The sequence below is a fragment of the Manis pentadactyla genome, chromosome 1, assembly GCF_030020395.1.
Source record: "Manis pentadactyla isolate mManPen7 chromosome 1, mManPen7.hap1, whole genome shotgun sequence".
Classification (NCBI taxonomy): Eukaryota; Metazoa; Chordata; class Mammalia; order Pholidota; family Manidae; genus Manis; species Manis pentadactyla.
The window spans coordinates 177888372-177909509 of NC_080019.1; the positions used below are offsets into that span (position 1 = coordinate 177888372).

At 47.4% G+C, this 21138-nt stretch overlaps 1 protein-coding gene across 4 annotated transcripts in view; it reads right to left on the reverse strand.

The window, feature by feature from the left end:
• SEMA5B (semaphorin 5B) overlaps positions 1-21138 on the reverse strand; it is a 125946-nt gene that overhangs the window by 31731 nt on the left and 73077 nt on the right. For all 4 annotated transcript variants that reach the window (XM_057503302.1, XM_057503299.1, XM_057503298.1 and 1 more), the window contains 2 exons: positions 13127-13329; positions 1782-1881 (listed from right to left, as the gene is read on the reverse strand). In XM_057503302.1, the coding sequence (XP_057359285.1) occupies positions 1782-1881; positions 13127-13280 (254 nt within the window). In that variant the 5' untranslated portion in view covers positions 13281-13329. The remainder of the gene's footprint in view (positions 1-1781; positions 1882-13126; positions 13330-21138) is intronic.

Below are 21138 nucleotides of genomic sequence, written 5' to 3' on the forward strand. Positions count from 1 at the left end.
AAAATGCTTCCAAGGTTCAGAGCAGGAGCATCAGTGCCACCTTCCAAATTTTAAAAAGCACATATGTAAAACTGGTGGAATCTGAATAAGGTGGAAGGATCGTATCAATGTCAGCTTCCTGATTGTAATGCACTATCATTATGCAAGATGTCACCAATGGGGGAAACTGGGTGAAGGGCATATGGATTGCATCCCTCTGTATTATTTGTTACAACTACAGGTAAGTCTACAATTATCTTAAAATAAAAAGTAAGACAATTATTCTCTTTGCTGGGAAATGAAGACCATACCCTTCACATACTTGCATGTGTATAAGTAACCTCTGGGAGGACACACAAACTCACCACAGGGTGTGCCTCCAAGGAGGGGTCCTGCTCCGTGTAGTGTGTGTGTATGTGTGTGTGTGTGGTGTGTGTGTTTGCAGGGACTGCAGGTGGGGATCAGGGTTGGGGTGGAGATGGCCCTGCTTTTCTCCATATATTCTTTTGTATCTTTGAATGTTTTACTATAACACATATCACTGAGGCAAAATAATCAGTTAATCTAAAAATAAAATGCTTTCAGCCCCAGCTTCATGACAACCCTGTGAGGTTGGCAGCACAGAGGCTGTAACCCAGACTTTTCACAAAAGAAAATGAGCCTCAAAGGCCAGAATCACCCAGGACAAGAATGTGGCTCATCTGGTCCAGAGTTCCGTCCTTGACTTGCTTCCTTTTCACGTGGCAAATGAGCAGGTTGGGGACACTCGGGAAAGCTGAGAGGTCAAGGCTGGTCAGGTAGCCTGGAGGTGCTCAACGCAGTGGTCACCCTCTCCACACCCAGACCCACTGAAGCTTTACTTGTTGGGTGGAGAGCTTTCGAAAAACACCAGTGCAGTCAGAGGTGGTAACATGGACTGGCAGGAGAATCTCTAGCCCTAAGGTTAGGAGATGTGGGTTCTAGCCCCCATATCCTGCTGTCATCTTGCTAGGTGATCTTGAAAAAGTCACCTTCCCCTTTCTATCCCATGCCTCTTCATGTTTAAGTCGAGCACAGATGGATTAGACCAGTTCTCAAACCTGAAAGTGTGTCAGACTCAATCTGGAGGGCTTTCTAAAACAGACTGATGGACCCCATCCCCAGAGCCTCTGACTCAGCAGGTCTGGGGTGGAGCTCAGGAATTTGCACTTCTAACAGGTTCCTGGGTGCTGCTGGTCCAGGGATCACTCTTTGAGACCCACTGGAGTAAACCATCCCTAAGCTCCCTTCCCTCCCAGAGCTGATGGTCTAGGATTTTATGAGAATTACTTCCTATTCCACCTCATAGAGTCTCTACAAGTCTTTCCTAAAGCATATAAATACTGGACCAGGATGGGGTTAAACGAGATCAGGTCAGGTGGGAGGTGAGTTCCTTCCATAGGAGAGTCACACAGCCTGTGTCCACGTCCAGGTGCAGGCGGCCGGCCAGCAGGGGGCTCCTGGGCATCTTCTCCGCACAGGCTCCTGGGGAGGACACCAGCTAGACAGTTGTTGGCAGCATGGCAGGGACAGAAGGTAGGAGGTGGCTAGCAGGTGTTCCTGCTCTCAGTATCGACCAGCCATGAGGAATGTGGCTTGCTGAGAACCAGAGGTCTACAGGTAACCCCCACCAATTCTTCCTTCTATGGGAGACAGACATTCAGACAGGGCCTGGCAGAGAGGAACAGGGGCCCAGGAGGAAGGGCATTATCCCAAATAATAGTCCCTCCACCCGATTCTAAACATGCTGGACTCCTGGCCCCAGCCCTCCTGCACCTCATTACCTGGCTCCCACGATGAGCTGGTTCCTGGAGGGATCTAGAGCGAGCTGGGAGAAATCTCGGGCTCCAGGGTAGGTGAAGTTAGAGACCCAAGGCTTCAGATCTGGTGGAGGGAAAGGCAAGCATTCGGTTACTATTGGAGCAGGGTCTCCCCACTGCACCAGCATGAGAGCCAAGAATGGACAGGCTTGCGTCAGGACAAAGTCAGGGAGCAGAGAGGCAGGGAGCACCCCCGGAGACCTGGCTACCACCTGCCCTCCTCTGAGAGCAGACAGCTGGGGGGCAGAGTAGGGGTGTGACTGTTCCTGCCATGTTCCCTGGCTCAAAGAAGGGTTCCACCTGTCCCTGGGCTGCCCAAAGGGAAGCCTATCACCGTCCTTTACTGCCCCAGGCCCGCCCTGGCCATATCAAGCACACGGCAAATCCCCCGAACTGTCTCTGAAATCCACCCATCCTGCCCTCTGCACTCCACCCCCATCCAAGCTGCCACCATCTCTTGCCTGGATTGTGCCAAATGCCCTAACTGGCCTGGCTTCAACTCCTGCCCTTGAAGTCCATTTCCCACAAGGCAATCAGAGCAACCTTTCTCAAATGTAAATCTAGTTACGTCTCTCGTCAGCTTAGAATCCTTTAATAGCTCGGCTGCCCGCAAGAAAAGTTCCAACTCTTGTGAAGCCCTCTGGGTTCTGGCCCCATTGTCCTCCCACGTGGAAAGCCTGGCATATTGGTTTTTTAGTGAAAGAATGATGATTCATCTTTTACACTCCCCTCCAGCTCTCCACCCCAGTCACACTGAATCAAACGCTGTGCACTTCTCCAGCTACGTGAACCTGCAAACATTTGCGCTTCTGGTGTCCCTCAATTCACCCCATCAGTTCCTCAGTTCCTATTCACCTCATCCCTACCCCACCTCCTCCGAGAAGCCTTCCTGAACTCACCCAAGCCAGAGTGAGGGACTCCCATAGACCTCTAATTCACTGCCAGCAGGGCCCCCATCTCACTGGGTGTCTAGCCTAGCAGTTTATCCTGGAGGGCAAGGAAGGCCTTACTTTTGGATCTCTAGGATCTGCCCAGCCCCTGGAAGTGTCTGAATGAATGAATGAATGAATGAATCTCCACTCTCTCCTGTATGAGAAGAATCAAGTTTCAGATGAGGCTTCATAGAGGCGGGAGAAATGGAGGGTGGGTGGTCAGTATCCATCCCTGACTCCAAGCAAGGACTCTCCCAGCCAATACCAAACCCTTTCCTGGGAACTGGGTGGGCAGAGAGGAGAGCCTGCAGCCCTCCGGATGGACAGGGCAGTGGTCTGGCGAGGGTGAGCCTGGGGAGCAGTGCCCCGATGGCTTTCCCTCTTTCTTTCCCCCGGGACACCCACTCCTCCCACCAGGGTCCAGAGCCCCTTAAGGTGACCCCAGCCCCTGATCACAGATGGGAGGGAAGTGACCAGTAACGAGAGTGTGGAGCAGGGAACTTCCATGCTAGTGGGGTAAACATGAGGGAGAATATGAGGCCCTGTGCTTCCCCCACAGTGCATTAGTGACCGGCTCACAGAAGGCCCTGTGAGTGTGTGGGTGCGCATGCGTGCGTGTGCATGTGTGTAATCCAAGGGAAAGAAATGATTGCTCATTATCCTCCCCTACAGAGTAAGAGCAGCCCTTCATTTCTGCACGACAGGAAAACACTTAATCGCTCCCTGGAGAACTGGAGGTTTTGCGAGTTGGATGTTTTTCAGAAAACTGTGATATGCATGATTTTTAAAAAATAAGAAAAAATTCTGCAGCAAAACGAAGCAAACCCCTTGGATCTGCCTCCGCCCTCAGCAGGTGACTACTGGTTGGCAAGAAGTGTCACAAAGTTGCAATGGCATTTGGGCAGTATCAGTACAAGGAGTGGATCTGGAGTCAGGTAGGCAGGGTTTTTAGCTGACCTCAGGACCATTCTCAGAAATCCTGGTAGGATATTATACTACCTTCAAGGCTAAGCCAAGGGTCCTCTTCTTTCAGGAAGCCTCCCTGGATTATAACCTCACCACTCTGATCTTTGTTCCACATACTCTCTGCCCTTTCTGTTTCATTTACACTGTATGTTTTTGTCACTCTGAAAATGCTCATCTTATTTCCCTGTGTGGGGGGAACTGGAGGGGCTTGCCCGTCCCCACCCAACTGGGTGTTCTCCAACATCAGAAAATGGGTCACACTCTAATTCCCTTCATCTTTTCTGACAGGGGTATTCCAGATGTGAGTAGTCAAACAGGGAAAGAAGTGGAGAAACTCCACTCAGGGACTCTCAGCTCAGTCCTCACTCAGGCCCTTCCTGGGGAGGAGGGGAGAAGAGAAGGAAACAGGGCAGGAGCTGGGATGACAATGGGAGGCGGAGCTGGGGGCAGTGGAAGGTGGTGGCCCCTTCCTATTTCTGTCCCTTTCCCCTAGCCCCAGAGGGACTGACAAGGAAGAGGGGGAGGGTGCAAGGCAGGAGAGCTGCAGCCCAGAGATCCTGGGGGATACGTCTTGGGAAGGAAGCCAGCCTCCTCTTATTAAACAGGCAAAGAGGACCAGAGGGAAGGCTGTCTTTAAAACACCAAGCACGTTCTGAGCTCCATGTGCTGTGAAGGCTTTGGACGGTGACTTTAACAGAAAAATGACATTCTCCATGACGCGCCTGTGATTTTAATTATAGTCAATTCAATTACCCACTTTGTGGATTAACCACTGCCAGTGTTAACTCCCTGGCATCCCCACCACCACCTAGAAAGGCCACGCTGTAGCCAAAGGAATAATGTGCAGGCCGATGGAAAACACAGGAGGGCCTCCCTTCAAAGAAACCCACAGGAGAAAATTTAACCTTACAAAACAGAAAAACTGACTGTCAGATTCTGCATCTGGCAGTTCCTCCAGGATATTTAGGGGTTATTCACAGATCAGTCAGGCATCAGGGAGATGGAAACTCAACTGCTACAAGGCCAGAAGCTTACTGACCAGTCAGATCAATGAGATATCTCACTGGTCCAGGGGCCTGGATGCCGGGGGTTGGCGCTGGCTGGATTATGGCAACTCCTCTGGAACACAGCAGCACCCAGAACAGTCAACCAGCTGACGTGACCTGTGCTTAGCGTGCTGACGACCGTGGGGAGACGAGGGCTGGGCATGGGCTGGGACCCGCTGCACTGGGGCACCAAAGGGAATGACATTTATGGAGCCACAAGAGATACTTGAATAGCCAGAGGAAACTCTTGTTCACCTCTGAGGCCCCATGGCATTGCGCCAGTGTCAAGTGGGGCCCAATAAAAATTTGGTGAATGGATAGGAAAACATGAAGCTGTCAGGATGGCAGAGGGGCGGGCTGCGGTGGGGGCAGGGAGGCAGGAGGGCTGCAGGGGAGGAGCAGAGACGCTGCCACTCCGCAGGGCTGTCAGGACCAGAGACCACCTCCGCTAGCCGGGGCAGAGAGGGTCCCTTAGTTACTCTGTCAACAACCTGTGTCAATCTGAGCCTCATTCCTTCATTCGGAAAGAGGACGACCGGTGGGAAGTTAGCTTTGTTCAAGTAATTTATACCTTCAGGTGATCAACACTGGTGTCAAGGACGCCAGGCACTCAAGCAACATATCATTTCTCTCCCTGCCACCCCCAGTCCCACCCAGTTTGCTCCAGCACAGGCCAGCCTGGCTGGGGGACAGGAATTCCCTCTTCCTCCATTGTCCCTGCCCCCGGACTCAGCCAGGCCAGTAGTGACCCCCACACCCGCCCCCTCCAAATCCCCTGAGAAGTGGTTCATCAGGAGCCACACCAGGGGCCGCCAGCATGAGGAGGCCGGCCCTCGGACTCCTGCTCTTCCTGTCCCAACTCGGACCCTCCCTTACCGGACAGCCACCAGCACTCTGGGGGCCGTCAGAAGCCTGAGGGTGTGTGCATGTTTTGTAGGCTTAGGGACATTGCTAATTTACTTTAATCCACTTAAGCCTTCAAAGCCTTGGATCCCAGCTCAAGCAAGACAGCACAGAGAGGAACCGCTCATCCCAGAGAAGGGGGCAGGACCACATCTGGGAATCCCACACTTCTGCAATGCACCCAGACTTCCCAACTTGCTGCCCCCAACCCCTATCCATAGGCCCCCCAACCCCACCCCAAATCCCATGCCAGCCTTGCGCTCATGGATTTGTTTTGCCACCTGCCCCTCTTGGTGGCTGTACAGCAATCCTGGTGCACAGGCTGTGCATCCTCCTGCCCAGGGCACCTGATGGGGGAGCACCCGATCACTCAGCCGTGGGGAGTGGAGAGCCCTGGATGGGAGTCGGGAGGCAATGTCAAATCTCTCCAAGGTGCTACGCCTCAGCCCTCCCATTTATAAAAGGCAGTAGTCCTTGTCCTGTCTCCCCACCAGGTATTGTGAAGAGGAAACAGGACAGATGGTTCTCAGACTTAAGAACCTGGGGAACCCTGAGGCTTCCTTGCAGATCCTGGTGTGAGCTGCCATGCAGGTGACAGATCCTGAAGTGTGGATGTTACCTCACCACCAGGGAGCCCCAGACTGGCTAACAGGTCATGAGAGAACATCTGGGATGCTCTGGTATTGGTGATTTTTTTTAAACTTTTTATTAAGGTATTATTGATATACACTCTTATGAAGGTTTCACATGACAAACAATGCGGTTACTACATTCACCCATATTATCAAGTCCCCCCCATACCCCAGTGCATTCACTGTCCATCAGTGTAGTAAGATGCCACAGATTCACTGTTTGCCTTCTCTGTGCTACACTGTTTGCCCGTGACGTCCCACACCATGTGTACTACACATAATACGCCTCAATCCTCATCTCCCTCTCTCCAGACCTGCCTTCCCACACACACCCCCTTTGGTAACCACTAGTCCCTTCTTGGAGTCTGTGAGTCTGCTGCTATTTTGTTCCTTCAGTTTTGCTTCGTTGTTATACTCCACAAATGAGGGAAATCATTTGGCACTTGTCTTTCTCCGCCTGGCTTATTTCACTGAGCATAATATCCTCCAGCTCCATCCATGTTGTTGCAAATGGTAGGATTTCTTTCTTTCTTATGGCTGAATAGTATTCCATTGTGTATATGTACCATCTCTTCTTTATCCATTCATCTACTGATGGACACTTAGGTTGCTTCCATATCTTGGCTATTGTAAATAGTGCTGTAATAAACATAGCGATGCATATGTCTTTTTGAGTCTGAGAAGTTGTATTCTTTGGATAAATTCCAAGGAGTGGGATTGCCAGGTCAAATGGTATTTCTATTTTTAGTTTTTTGAGGAACCTCCATATTGCTTTCCACAATGGATGAACTAGCTTACATTCCCACCAACAGTGTAGGAGGGTTCCCCTTTCTCCGCATCCTTGCCACCATTTGTTGTTCTTAGTCTTTTCGATGCTGACCAGCCTTACTGGTGTGAGGTGATATCGCATTGTGGTTTTAATATGCATTTCCCTGATGATTAGTGATGTGGAGCATCTTTTCATGTGTCTGTTGGCCATCTGAATTTCTTCTCTGGATAATTGTCTCTTCATATCCTCCACCCATTTTTTAATCAGGTTATTTGCTCTTTCAGTGTTGAGGTGTGTGAGTTCTTTATATATTTCGGATGTTAACCCCTTGTCAGATCTGTCATTTATGAATATATTCTCCCATACTGTAGGATGCCTTTTTGTTCTGTTGATGGTGTCCTTTGCTGTACAGGAACTTTTTAGTTTGATGTAGTCCCATGTGTTCATTTTTGCTTTTGTTACCCTTGCTCCAGGAGGTGCATTCAGGAAGAAGTTGCTCATTCTTATATTCAGGAGATTTTTGCCTATGTTGTTTTCTAAGAGTTTTACGGTTTCATGACTTACATTCAGGTCTTTGATCCATTTCAAGTTTATTTTTGTGTATGGGGTTAAACAATAATCCAGTTTCATTCTCTTGCATGTAGCTGTCCAGTTTTGCCAACACCAGTTGTTGAAGAGGCTATCATTTCTCCATTGTATGTCCATGGCTCCTTTATTGTATATTAATTGACCATATATGGTTGGGTTTATATCAGGGCTCTCTAGTCTGTTCCATTGGTCTATGGGTCTGTTCTTGTGCCAGTACCAAATTGTCTTGATTACTGTGGCTTTGTAGTAGAGCTTGAAGTTGGGGAGCATAATCTCACCAGCTTTATTCTTCCTTCTCAGGATTTCTTTGAATATTCAGGGTCTTTTGTGGTTCCATATGAATTTTAGAACGATTTGCTCTAGTTCATCATAGAATGCTGTTGGTATTTTGATAGGAATTGCATTGAATCTGTAGATTGCTTTAGGCAGGTATTTTATTCTTTTTGATGCAACTGTGAATGGAATTGTTTTCCTGATTTCTCTTTCTGCTAGTTCACCATTAGTGTATAGGAATGCAACAGATCTCTGTGTATTAATTTTGTATCCTGTAGCTTTGCTGAATTCAGATATTAGATCTAGTAGTTTTGGAGTGGATTCTTTATGGTTTTTTATGTACAATATCATGTCATCTGCAAAGAGGGACAGTTTAACTTCTTCCTTGCCAATCTGGATGCCTTTTATTTCTTTGTGTTGTCTGATTGCCGAGGCTAGGACCTCCAGTACTATGTTGATTAGAAGTGGGGAGAGTGGGCATCCTTGTCTTGTTCCCAATCTTAAAGGAAAAGCTTTCAGCTTCTCACTGTTAAGTATGATGTTGGCTGTGGGTTTGTCATATATAGCCTTTATTATGTTAAGGTACTTGCCCTTTATACCCATTTTGTTGAGAGTTTTTATCATGAATGGATGTTGAATTTTGTCATATGCTTTTCAGCATCTATGGAGATGATCATGTGGTTTTTGTCCTTTTTTTTGATGTGGTGGATGATGTTGATGGATTTTCAAATGCTGTGCCACCCTTACATCCCTGGAATAAATCTTACTTGATCATAATGGATGATCTTTTTGATGTATTTTTGAATTTGGTTTGCTAATATTTTGTTGAGTATTTTTGCCTCGATGTTCATCAGGGATATTGGTCTGTAATTTTCTTTTTTTGTGGTGTCTTTGCCTGGTTTTGGTATTAGAGTGATGCTGGCCTCATAGCATCAGTTTGGAAGTATTCCTCCTCTTCTGCTTTTTGGAAAACTTTAAGGAGGATGGGTATTAGGTCTTCACTAAATGTTTGATAAAATACAGCAGTGAAGCCATCTGGTCCAGGATTTTGTTCTTAGGTTGTTTTTTGATTACCAATTCAATTTCATTGGTGGTAATTGGTCTGTTCAGATTTTCTGATTTTTTCTGGGTCAGACTTGGAAGGTTGTATTTTTCTAGAAAGTTATCCATTTCTTCTAGGTTATCCAATTTGTTGGCATATAATTTTTCATAGTATTCTCTAATAATTCTTTGTATTTCTGTGGTGTCCATAGTGATTTTTCCTTTCTTGTTTCTGATTCTGTTTATGTTTGTAGATTGTCTTTTTTTCTTGATAAGTCTGGCTAGGGGTTTATCTATTTTGTTTATTTTCTCGAATAGCCAGCTCTTGCTTTCATTGATTCTATTGTTTTATTCTTCTTGATTTTATTTATTTATGCTCTAATCTTTATTATGTCCCTCCTACTGACTTTGGGCCTCATTTGTTCTTCTTTTTCTAGTTTCATTAATTGTGAGTTTAGACTGCTCATATGGGATTGTCCTTCTTTCCTGAGGTAGGCCTGTATTGCAATATACTTTCCTCTTAGCACGGCCTTGACTGCATCCCACAGATTTTGCAGCGTTGAATTATTGTTGCCATTTGTCTCCATATATTGATCTTTTATTTGGTCATTGATCCATTGGTTATTTAGAAGCATGTTGTGAAGCCTCCATGCTCCATGTGTTTGTGGGGTTTTTCATTTTCTTTGTGTAGTTTATTTCTCGTTTCATACCTTTGTGGTCTAAGAAACTGGTTGGTACAATTTCAATCTTTTTGAATTTACTGAGGCTCTTTTTGTGGCCTAGTATATGATCTATTCTTGAAAATGGTCCATGTGCTTTTGAGAAGAATGTGTATTCTGCTGCTTTTGGGTGCAGAGTTCTGAAGATATCTGCTAGGTTCATCTGTTCTAATGTTTTATTCTGTGCCTCTGTCTCCTTACTTATTTTCTGTCTGGTTGATCTATCCTTTGGAGTGAGCGGAGTGTTGAAATCCCCTAGAATGAATGCATTGCATTCTATTTCCCCTTTTAATTCAGTTAGTATTTGTTTCACATATGTGGGTGCTCCTGTGTTGGGTGCATAGATATTTATAATGGTTATATCTTGTTGTTGGATTGACCCCTTAATCATTATGTAATGTCCTTCTTTGTCTCTTGTGACTTTCTTTGTTTTGAAGTCTATTTTATCTGATACAAGTACTGCAACTCCTGCTTTTTTCTCCATATTGGTTGCATGAAGTATGTTTTTCCATCCCTTCACTTTTAGTCTGTGTATGTCCTTGGGTTTGAAGTGAGTCTCTTGTAGGCAGCATATAGATGGGTCTGGTTTTTTTATCCATTCAGTGACTCTGTGTCTTTTGCTTGGTGCATTCAGTCCATTTACATTTAGGGTGATTATCGATCGGTATGTACTTATTGCCATTGCAGGCTTTAGATTCGTGGTTACCAAAGGTTCAAGGTTAACTTCCTTACTATCTAAGAATCTAACTTAACTCACTTAATATGCTATTACAAACACAATCTAAAGGTTCTTTTTTTCTCTTGCTTTTTCTTCCTCCTCCATTCTTTATATATTTGGTATCATATTCTGTACTCTTTGTCTATCTCTTGATTGACTTTGGGGATAGTTGATTTAGTTTTGGATTTGCTTAGTAATTAACTGTTCTACTTTCTTTACTGTTGTTTTATTACCTCTGGTGACAGCTATTAAACCTTAGAAACACTTCCATCTATAGCAGTCCCTCCAAAATACACTGTAGAGATGGTTTATGGGAGGTAAGTTCTCTCAGCTTTTGCTTATTTAGAAATTGTTTAATCCCTCCTTCAAATTTAAATTATAATCTTACCGTATAAAGTATTCGTGGTTTGAGGCCCTTCTGCTTCTTTGCATTAAATACATCATGCCACTCCCTTCTGGCCTGTAAGGTTTCTGCTGAGAAATCTGATGATAGCCTGATGGACTTTCCTTTGTATGTAATCTTATTTCTCTCCCTGGCTGCTTTTAATAGTCTGTCCTTATCCTTGCCATTTTAATTACTATATGTCTTGGTGTTGTCTTCCTTGAGTCCCTTGTTTTGGGAGATCTGTGCACCTCCATGGCCTGAGAGACTATCTCCTTACCCAGATTGGGGAAGTTTTTAGCAATTACCTCCTCAAAGACACTTTCTATCCCTTTCTCTCTCTCCTCTTCTTCTGGTACCCCTATAATGCAAATATTGTTCCATTTGGATTGGTCACACAGTTCTCTCAATATTCTTTCATTCTTAGAGATCCTTGTTTCTCTGTGCCTCAGCTTCTTTGTATTCCTCTTCTCTAGTGTCTATTTCATTTATCGTGTCCTCCACCATATCTAATCTGCTTTTAATAGCCTCCATTGTGCTCTTCAATGATTGGATCTCTGACCGGAATTCATTCCTGAGTTCTTGATTTTTATTTTGAAATCCCTTTCAGGAAGATTCATGAGGTCGATTTCATTTGAATGTTTGTCAGGTGTTGTATTCATAATTTTACTCTGTACCAGGTTCCTTTGGCATTTCATATTTGTATGTGGTGCCCTCTAGTGCCCAGAAGCTCTACTCTCTGAAGCTGCTCAGCCCCTGAAGCAATGTTGGGGATTGCAGGGAAGCAGTATTGGTGCCTGGGGGGATGAAAGAGCTGTTTCCTCCTTCCTGGCTGCTATGCCTGCCTCCACTGCCAGAACCAGTGGGCCGAGCACACAGGTATAAGTCTCTATGCTTTGCATTTGTAGTTGCTGTAGATGGGGCTTCCCTCTGGCTGGCCTAATGCCAGGGTAGGGTTTGCTGGTTTGCGAACCAGGTGGGGCAGGCCTGGAGAAAGGTGCAGTGGGCTGCAAATCATGGAGGGGGTGTCCTTCCAGCTGTGTAGCCAGCCAGGGCACTGGAGCACCTGAAGATTGAGAAAGTTTCCAACTTTTTGGGCAGAGTGCACCTGGACAATTTTGTCTACCTGTCCTTTCTCCTGAGCAGTAAGCTCTATGCAATCCTTGCCCCTTTAGCAGCCCTCTTGCTGTTAGGAAGTCTCTCAGACTGCCCGCCTTTCTTTTGTCCCAGATCAGCCAGATAAGGATACCTGCTTTCCACAGGTGGCTGGAATCTCAGTCTCTCCCCAGGTATTCTGTCTCTCTTAGCTTTCCAACCCCCTAATCAACAAGAGTACCATGAAAGCACCATCAAATGTAGGTTTGTCCTCCCAGAGCAGATCTCTGAAGTTAGGTATTCAGCAGTCCCAGGCCTCCACTCCCTCCCTGCTCTGTTTTTCTTCTTCCCACTGGTGAGCTGGAGTGGGGGAAAGGCTTGGGTCCAACCAGGCCACAGCTTTGGTATATTATCCTGTTTCTGTGAGGTTTATTCTTTTCTCCAGGTGTATGCAGTTTGGCACAGCCCTCTTTCCTGTTGCTCTTTCAGAATTAGTTGTATTAATTATATTTTCATATTATATGTGGTTTTAGGAGGAAGCCTCTGTTTCACCTCTCACGTGCCATCTTTAATCCTCTTTGTGTTTTGTTTTGGTTTTAGATTATCATTAAATGTATATACTAATTTTAGAAACTCTTATTGAGAATTTATGGATCCCTCAGAGTAAGTCTGGTGATTCACAAATCCCAGTTTGGGAAACCCTCTAATAGGACACTCTCATTCCCTCCCTTGTTGGACAAGGAGCTATTAGTCATCAAGGCCCCTTTCCTGGGGACCCCCAGGGGCCCCAAATCAGGCATCCCTGTAGCTGTCCTAGAGCAAGAGGAAGCTTTCCAGAGGTCTCCAGGCACTTCCTACTGAGTGAGGCGTCTTCATTCTTCCCCTGAGGGAAGCCAAAAATGAGCTCATGCTTCCGAAAGAGCTAGAGCTGAGACTAACCAATGCTTAGCCAACCCACCCAGGGCATCCACACCCTTGTTCCCTGACAAAAGAATCCCAGAGAAAGACCCCTCTGCCCCCAGGTAGACATGGATGAAGAGCCTGGATGAATTGTCTGGAAACTGAAATCACACCCCTCAGCCCATGGCTGCCCATCCTTCTCACATCTGTCCCTAGAAGATTGTCTGGAGTCTACCTGAAATGAATATGCTGGAATTTCCAGCAGCTGGAGGACCTAGCTGGAGTCCTGCCTAAGCCAAGACACTGTCATTGCAAAAAAAGGACTGAGCAAGAAGTGGCTCTCACCTGCAAAGGCCACGGTGGGGTGTTCCCTCAGGGTGCACAGCTGCTGCTCACTGCTGGGTTCACTGGCGACATCTTGGGAGCTGGAGAGGTGGAACACCAGCAGTGTGAGGCTGGGCAGCAACAGGGTGGCAGCCGGGGGTCCCAGGAACACCATGGCAGGCCCCTTTGCAGTCCCGGCTCCCAGAGGCAGGCTGGGGGAAGACCTGCAATGCAAATAACCTCACCACAAGCTCCCTCAGCAATGCCCACATCTCCCAACTTCCTCCAAGGTGGTCATCAGCCCCATAGGTTTTGTTTGTTTGCTTGTTTGTCTTTAGAAATAAATTTATATTTTGTTTATATTATTTAGAGTTTGCTCTGGTAATGTGAAGTTATAGATCATATCTTGAAAGCTAATTTCCCTTGTAATGGTATTCTGGACAAACTGATAAATTATAGAGCCTTTTCTATTATGCTCCCAAATAGCTTAAAATTAGTATCCTAGAGATTTTAGTAAATGGAGCTAGGGCAAGTGGGTGGCCTTTTGTAAAAAGATAAAGTTGGATCCATACTCATACTTTATACTAGGAAAATTTCCAATTGGATAAGATATTTAAATGTTACAAATAAAACCATAAAAATACTAGAAGAAAATGTGGGTAGAATTCTTTATAACCTTGGAGTGGAGAACCATGACTCAAAATCCAGAAGGTATTAAATAAAAGATTGACAAATTTAACTACATAAAACTAATAAACTTCTACATGTCCTCTCTCCCCGACAAAACAAATACCAAGCAAAATCAAAAGACAAATGACAAACTGAAAAAAATATTTGCAATTCATATCATAGACAAGGGACTAATATTCCTAGTATATAAAGAATTCCTGGGAATCAAGAGAAAAAGAACCATAATCCAGTAGAAAAGGGGGCAAAGAAAGTAAGTATAAACAGGATTTCAAAATATGAATGACTGTTTTCACTCAAAATAAGAGTAACACAAGTTAAAGCTTAGACTAAGATACCACGGCTCACCTACCAGATTAGCAAAAATCCAAGTGAGATGACACACTCTTGGTGAGTCTGTGGGAACAAGGGCACTCTCATCTACTGCCGGGGGTTGTGCAAAATGGGATAACCCCATGGAGAGGACTCTGGCAATATCTGGCAAAACAACAGAGGCATTTACCCTCTGACCTAATTTCTGGGAGTCGAAACCAATGCTACTCAAAAGTGTGGCCCACTGACTCGTGGTGTTCCACAAACTGGAATGACTTTGTGGTAAGATAAATGCAGGTATTTGAGAGTAAGTTTTTAAAGCCTTTACAGTAATTTAGCAGAGTACCTTTTATGTCTATTGTATCTAATAACAAAATGTTTAGGCTTGTATTTTATATTTGTTAAAAACTCTCTTCTCTAGTCATTCACTTTCATTGATTTTATATAAGTATCCATTGATTTTATATAAGGTGCCATCACATGCACAAGGCAACTTATACACAGGATCATTCCCTATGGCATTCTTTGAAATAGCAGGAGACAGGAAACAGCCAAATAGCTAGCAGCCTGAGACTGCTTGAATAGCTATGGTACATCTTTGTAATAGAATACTATGCAGCTTTAGAATAGAAAAGGGATTTTCTCTAAAATATGATATGGAGTAATCTCCAGGTATATGAGTGAAAAAAGCAAGGGACAGAACAGTGTAATAGCATGTGACTTTTGTGTTAAAAAGAGGGTAGAAATAAGACTATATATTTATATTTGCTGAATAACATTAACATATGGTAGAAAAATGAACCAAAACTGATTTTTTAAAAAAAGGTTACCTACAAATAGCAAAATGGTCATCCAGGCTTCTCAATATATACCTTTTTATATTATTTTCATTTTTGAGTATTAAATATGTTTAATATTACCTACTCAATAAATATTTAAAAAACTAGGTTGTTTACTTAAAACTTTTACTATGGAGCAGCCCGCCAGCTGCTCTGGAGACCTGCCTTGGACCCTCTGAATCAGCTCCCACATCTCCTTTGTCGGCCTATCCAACGTGTCATGAAGCCTTGTTGGCCCCATGGCCCTCACAGGTCCCTAACCCGTCTCATTGGTATCATTTTCCTCATCCATGAAATAAAAGGTTAAATTAGATCAGGGATCTCTCTGGGGGCTGGGAGTGAATGAGAATCACTTCCACTGGGGGTGGTGTCCTGGGGCCACAGGTGAGTGATCCCATAGGTGATCCTGGGAGCCTCCCCCAGGACTAGAGGCCCGTGGGCTTCCTTCCTGCTCCAAGACCCTCCTCTCTCTTCCCTTCAACCTGCCACTCCCTCACTGCAGGACCGGAAAACTACAGTAGGAAAACTTTCTTCCTGTTTCTTCACATGTGTGTGAAATGGGATAACACCTATCATTGCACTGATTCAAGACTTCAAGGACATACCCCACTGATGACAGTGTGGGCATCCAGCAGAGACCCCTTCTCCCTTAGCCTGTCCACTGTGCATCCCAGGGGCATTAGTCGCTAGAGCACCGCTGGTCCCGTCATCCTCAGGTTCAGCTGTGGAATTCTCTGCCTCTCCGCAGGGAAGCCTGGCCATCTCTCTTAGCAGAGACCTTCTGGGGCAGAACTGGCTTGACACCCACTCCCTGGAGCAATTTTTCACTCTTTGGCTTACATGGAGTGAGTCCTCAGTGCTAAGCTGGGTCCTTCTTGCTGCACGGGGCTTGGCACTACTGTCCTGTCCCTGGTGCCCACCACCTCCTTTCCTTGACGCTGATTCCTGGCCTCAAGGAAATGAGGAATCAAAGGGCAGTGCCAACTCTCTGGGGCCAGTCAACCTAATTTCAAATCCCAGCTCTTCTTATCAGTTGTGCGGCTCCAGGGAAAAATACTTACCCTCTCCCTGCCTTTGTTTCCTCAAATTGGGAGTACAAACAACAGTATCAACTCCTCCAGCAGTTGTAAGGGGTAAGGGAGTTACTGCCTTGGAAAGGCCTAGAACAGTGCCTGGCTGAGAGTGCACATCAGTTAGTGAGCGCTCCTCTGGTGCCCTGGAGGGAGAGGGGCGGCCGGCCCAGCAATTCCCCTTTGCCCTCGGACACCTGTGCAGGTGCCTTCTGTTTGTCTCTCTCCTCCTCCCTGCTCCGTGCCTGGACGGCTCAGGGGCCTCCTTCCCTCCGTTTCCCCAGTGGGAGGCACTGGCAGAAGTTGGGGGGAAGGCAGGAGGCAGCAGAGGGAGCAGCTGTTTCCTTCTGCAGAAGGTCAGACCCGTCCTCCGTTAGTCCACATGCAGGTTTCAGCTCCCTCCCCCTCCCTTCATCCCTCACTCCCATCCCAGGGGTCCTGCACAGGGAGGGCCCCATATGGTTCCCAGCCCCTTTCCCACACCTTTGTAAATAGTTCCTTGATTAAACTGTCCTCACAATTCCCAATCTGGGTGTGCCATCTGCTTCCTGGGGGACCCTGGCTGATTCAACACCCAACTGGTGGTAGTCAAGGCATATGCAAATAGCATCTTTTCAGACCTTAGCTGGGGCTTTCCTCCATCAGCCCCTCTGGGACCTCTAAGGTGGTGTGTCAACTGCCCTCCCCTCATTATTCCTAACCCTCACCTGCCCCATGTCCCTTCCCAGGCCTCCCTGCCTCCCCAACCCAGGGTCTGACCACCATTCCCAGGGCTTCCAGGCCTGGCCCTCTGTGGCCAGACCCCGAGCTCCTGAATTAAGAGCACACCCTGGGTCCTTCTCCTCAACAAGGCTCCAGGGTTTGAAATACTGAATTTCTGCAGCCGAAGCTCCACTCACATTATGGCCTTTATGTAAATATGTCCACCAAGTCCCTCCTGAGTCAATAATTGCTAGATTAATATCACTTCGTCCACCTGGGCCCCAGTACAGTGCACATTTGCTGTTTGGTCAGAGAAGGGAACACAGCACATGAACGGGGTAAGGAGGGGCTGAGGACAGGAGCTGGCTTCCAGATCTCCTCTCCGCAGGTGAGGCAGGAGATGGCGGGGAGAGAGCCAGAGCAGCAGATGAATGTACACACCAGGCACATCCAGACGCCGACAGGCAGGCTGGTGGGAATCAGGGAGGAGCAGGAAAAGCCTTTATGCAGACGAGCCTCCCAATGCTTCGAAGCACAAGGCAGGCCAAGGAGCTGACTTAGGGATCCCCAGCGCCTGTGCACAGGCCTCTTGGCCTGCACCTTCAAGGACTTCCTCTGCCCTTGGCAAGGGAGCCTGAAGACCTCAAGAGGCATGCGAAGGAGGGACCGACCAAAGGAGCAGGGCGTTGAGGAATGGGGCTGGAGTGCGGGGTGTGGGTGGTCAGGGCCGAGCTCAATGAACCAGGGCTTGCAGCAGAATGGGTGCCCTGCTGAGAAAAGGAGGGGTGGTCAATCCCCACCTCCTTGAGAGTGGTACAGGGTCTGACTTTTTGAGCAGAATCCTAGATATCTGGATGAGGGATGGTGACTTTCCAACTCCCAAGAATTCCCTATCTTTGGAAATTATCTCCCCTCCACCCACAGGTCAAGGGTGTAGGCCTCAGGCAGCCTCATCCCCACCCATCATACCTGCTCGTACCAAGGATAGTCATGTGGTCAAACAGACCAAACAGATGCTCTCCCATGGGGTATACCTCCCACCCAGGGTCAAGTCAGTCTTTGTAGAGGAACCTGGAGCATGTAAGATGGGCCTGTGGGATGGCCATCTTCCCCTCGTCGTGGGGGCTGAGGAGAGGAGCAGAGGTGATCTGAAGACAGGGACCAGTGGCAGAAGATAGAGAGCAGAGACTCTTGGGGATGCTGACAACCTTCCTGTTCCCAGCTCTAGCCTTTTCCTGGTCTGACTACATTCTACTTCCAGGAGTCACCCCCTCCTGGATCCTTCAAATAAAACCTCTTGTTTTTGCATAAGCCAGTCCCAGTTGTGTCAGACCAAGTTGCCCAGCCAGTGTCCTTCCTTTGTGTCCATTCTTGCCTTCTTCCTTCCTAAGGTGCCCCTGCATGGGTGGGGGGTGGGAAAGCCCTGCTCAAAGCCTTTCCCAGCCTCCCAGACCAGGGTGGCCAGTGAGATGCAGGAGGAACTTGCCCGTGGGCTTGCGTGGAGGTGCCATAAAAGGCCTTTCCTTCTTCCTCCTGGACCACAAATGGGATGGACCTTTAGCCACGTGATAGGGCTGTGGTGCAGGAAGATAGGTGGGCCCTGGCATGTTGATGACGGGTTCATCTCTGGTCTGTCTACCTCTAGACTTCCTTTGTATGTTTGACCATCACACTTTTGTGTCTGTTTCCTTGTTTGTAAACTGGGGAGAAAAACACCTACCTCATGGACTTGTGCAAAGATTAAATGAGTTATTTTGTCTACCAGGCTTAGAACAGCACCTGCCACAAAGTAGGTGTTGTTTAAGGGTTGGCTATTATTATTATTATAGAATAATTCACTCCTAATTTGTTTAGGCCCTTGTGTTCAGGTCTCAGTTATCATTAGCCAAGTGCCATTCCTATCACATACAATTTGATTTCTCATACTTACAACCAAATATGCCTACAACAAACAGGAATTTCTATTTCTACATACTTGTCTGATCTATGTTTAAATGCTCCCAGAATTTCTCCACTGGCAGTGCCATCCGATCTTCCTGAGAGCTGTAGAGAACCACAGAAAGTCCTGAGCTTGACAGGCTACCTCACTTGGTTCAAACCTGAGTTTCATCACCTGTAAAATAAGGCCAGTAGTTCCCTGCCTTGAAGAGATGCTTGTAACACATTCAGAACTAAGTCTGGCACAGAGTAGGCCCTTCAAATCATTCCTATACTTGTATTCATATACATAAACCATTTAGCTAGTTACCTAAGTGTCTTCCCAGGTTCATCTTTGCATAGAATACTTCACCGAGCATTAGCTGAATACCTACTGTGCGCCAGTCCCCATAGAGATAGGGGAAGTGAGGGATGGGGACACTCACAGAATGGAAGTGTGGTCCCTGCCTCAAAGGACCTTATAGTTTAACAGAGGAGAGATGACATTTCTCCAAGGAACAGTGTGTCACCAGAGACAGTGACCTGGGGCCTGGCGTCTGGATGGGTAAGGGGACACAGAAAGCCTGAGCTGCTGCTTGGTTAGGAGCTGCTTGTCACTGGCACCCTGGCAGGGTGCTGTAGGAATGGGGGGAAGGGAGACGGCACAAGCTGACTCCTGCTATTTCGGGAAACCCTCAGTGAAAAGAAAGCATTTTCCCAAATCATTGGCCAGAGCTTCTACAGAACGCTTTCTTTCCCACTGCTGTCCCAATTCCCTGTGGTCTCCAGGATAGGGTCACCCTAATGGTGCCTGAAGGGGTGTGAATGCATGTGCAAGCCTGTGACAGGGAACGCGCCCCCACCAGGCTCCCCCTGAGGATGCCTCACCTTCTGTGGGACTTCTCCAGGGCTCATTTCCCAGCACTGACAGTGGGAGGAGGGTTAGCTGATGGAATCGAGGAGGGGAGCAAGGGAAGGGCAGAGGGCCAAGGCCTGAGCTGCTGTAGGCCCTGTTACAGAGGGACCTTCGCTCTTCTCTCCGGGGAGAAGGACCAGGGGAGACCAGGGCAGAGTGGGGGTGTATGTGTGTGAGCTGAATCCCCCGTAGAGTCCAGTGGCCTGCCTATGGGTTCCCCTTGCACAACTGCACCCTCCCCAGGCTTGCCTGAGAGCCAGCTGCCCAGACTTTCCTACGGTGGGGAGAAGTGAAGTGCCACACCGCGGCCAGCCAAACCTCTCGTCACCCCATTCAGTGTGAGGATGGACACAGGGGTCCCAGTTCTCCTGCGGTCACAGTCCGAAAAGGAGATGGAAGCATGAGTAGAAGATGAGCAGGAAACAGATTATGAGGGGTCTGGACAGAGGGGCAAGCTGCCAGGGGAAACGGAAGTGAGAGCAATGCCAGTGGGATGGGGTTTTAAGACACCTCCCAGAGAACAGGAACTGAAATAGGGCCTTGCAGGAGCGAAGCGGGTGTTTCACCAGCCATTAGGGGTGACGAGCAGACCAGATTGATGGAATGGCAAACGGCATCGGGTAAGATTTGGTCCTGGGCCATCCTCACATAATCCAGTGAGGCTGGAGAAGCAGGCAGAGGGAGAGAAGCCTGGGAAGGCAGACTTGGGGCAAATCATGGTGAGAATTTAGCACAAACCTAAAGCTTCAGGAGGTTTTCTGCTGCAAAGGACTTGATGGTTTAGGGCAATAGAAGGATGTGGTCTGATCTGTGCTTTGGGAAGTTAGGTGGCAACTGACAGTGGGAGGGATGGGTTAGAGCAGGCCACCTGTCTGCAGGGCAACTCAAAACTGTAACTGGGTGCCTCTTCCTCCAAGAGAATCCAGCCCTACACCCGGAGCATGGGTGGATTGCAGCCCCCACTTGCACCTCATGGAGGACATGCCAGCTCAGCTGCAGGAGGTTGTCCCAGAGAGCAGCAGGGAAAGATTGGAGGACAGGTAGGGGCTCGTAGACCACTAAGCCACACCAAGGAGGCAGCAGATACCCCTCAAATGACTGATAGGGGGCCTTCCGGAGCAGCCAGGGTTCCCTTCCCTTTTGGTTGATAAAAAGGGTGTGATTGGAAAGGAAGAGCCAATCTACAACCCTTAAAGATGAGGGCTTGAATAAACATTGCTACTTTGCATAGAGAATGTGCCAGGCACTGTGCTAAGCTCTTTCCATGCAAGTCTACATGGCAATTTGGCAAGAAAGCTGAGAGATGCCCTTGTGATCATCATTTGCAGTTAAGAGAAGGAAACGGAAGTTAGAGAGGCTCAGACACAAGCCTGAGGTCCCAGTGCCAATTAATAAGAGATGGGATTTAAACCAGGGATTGTCTGCTGCAGAAGCCACACCCTGAGCCACTACCCACCGTCCTCCCTGGACACCCTCCCTTGGGTGCCTTCCACAGCCCTAGCTCCACACACTCTCCAAACAACATCTGGAGTTTGATTTGCTTTCCTGAGTTGGCTTGCTGACCAGGGAGAAGAGTACTTTCTAGCTATA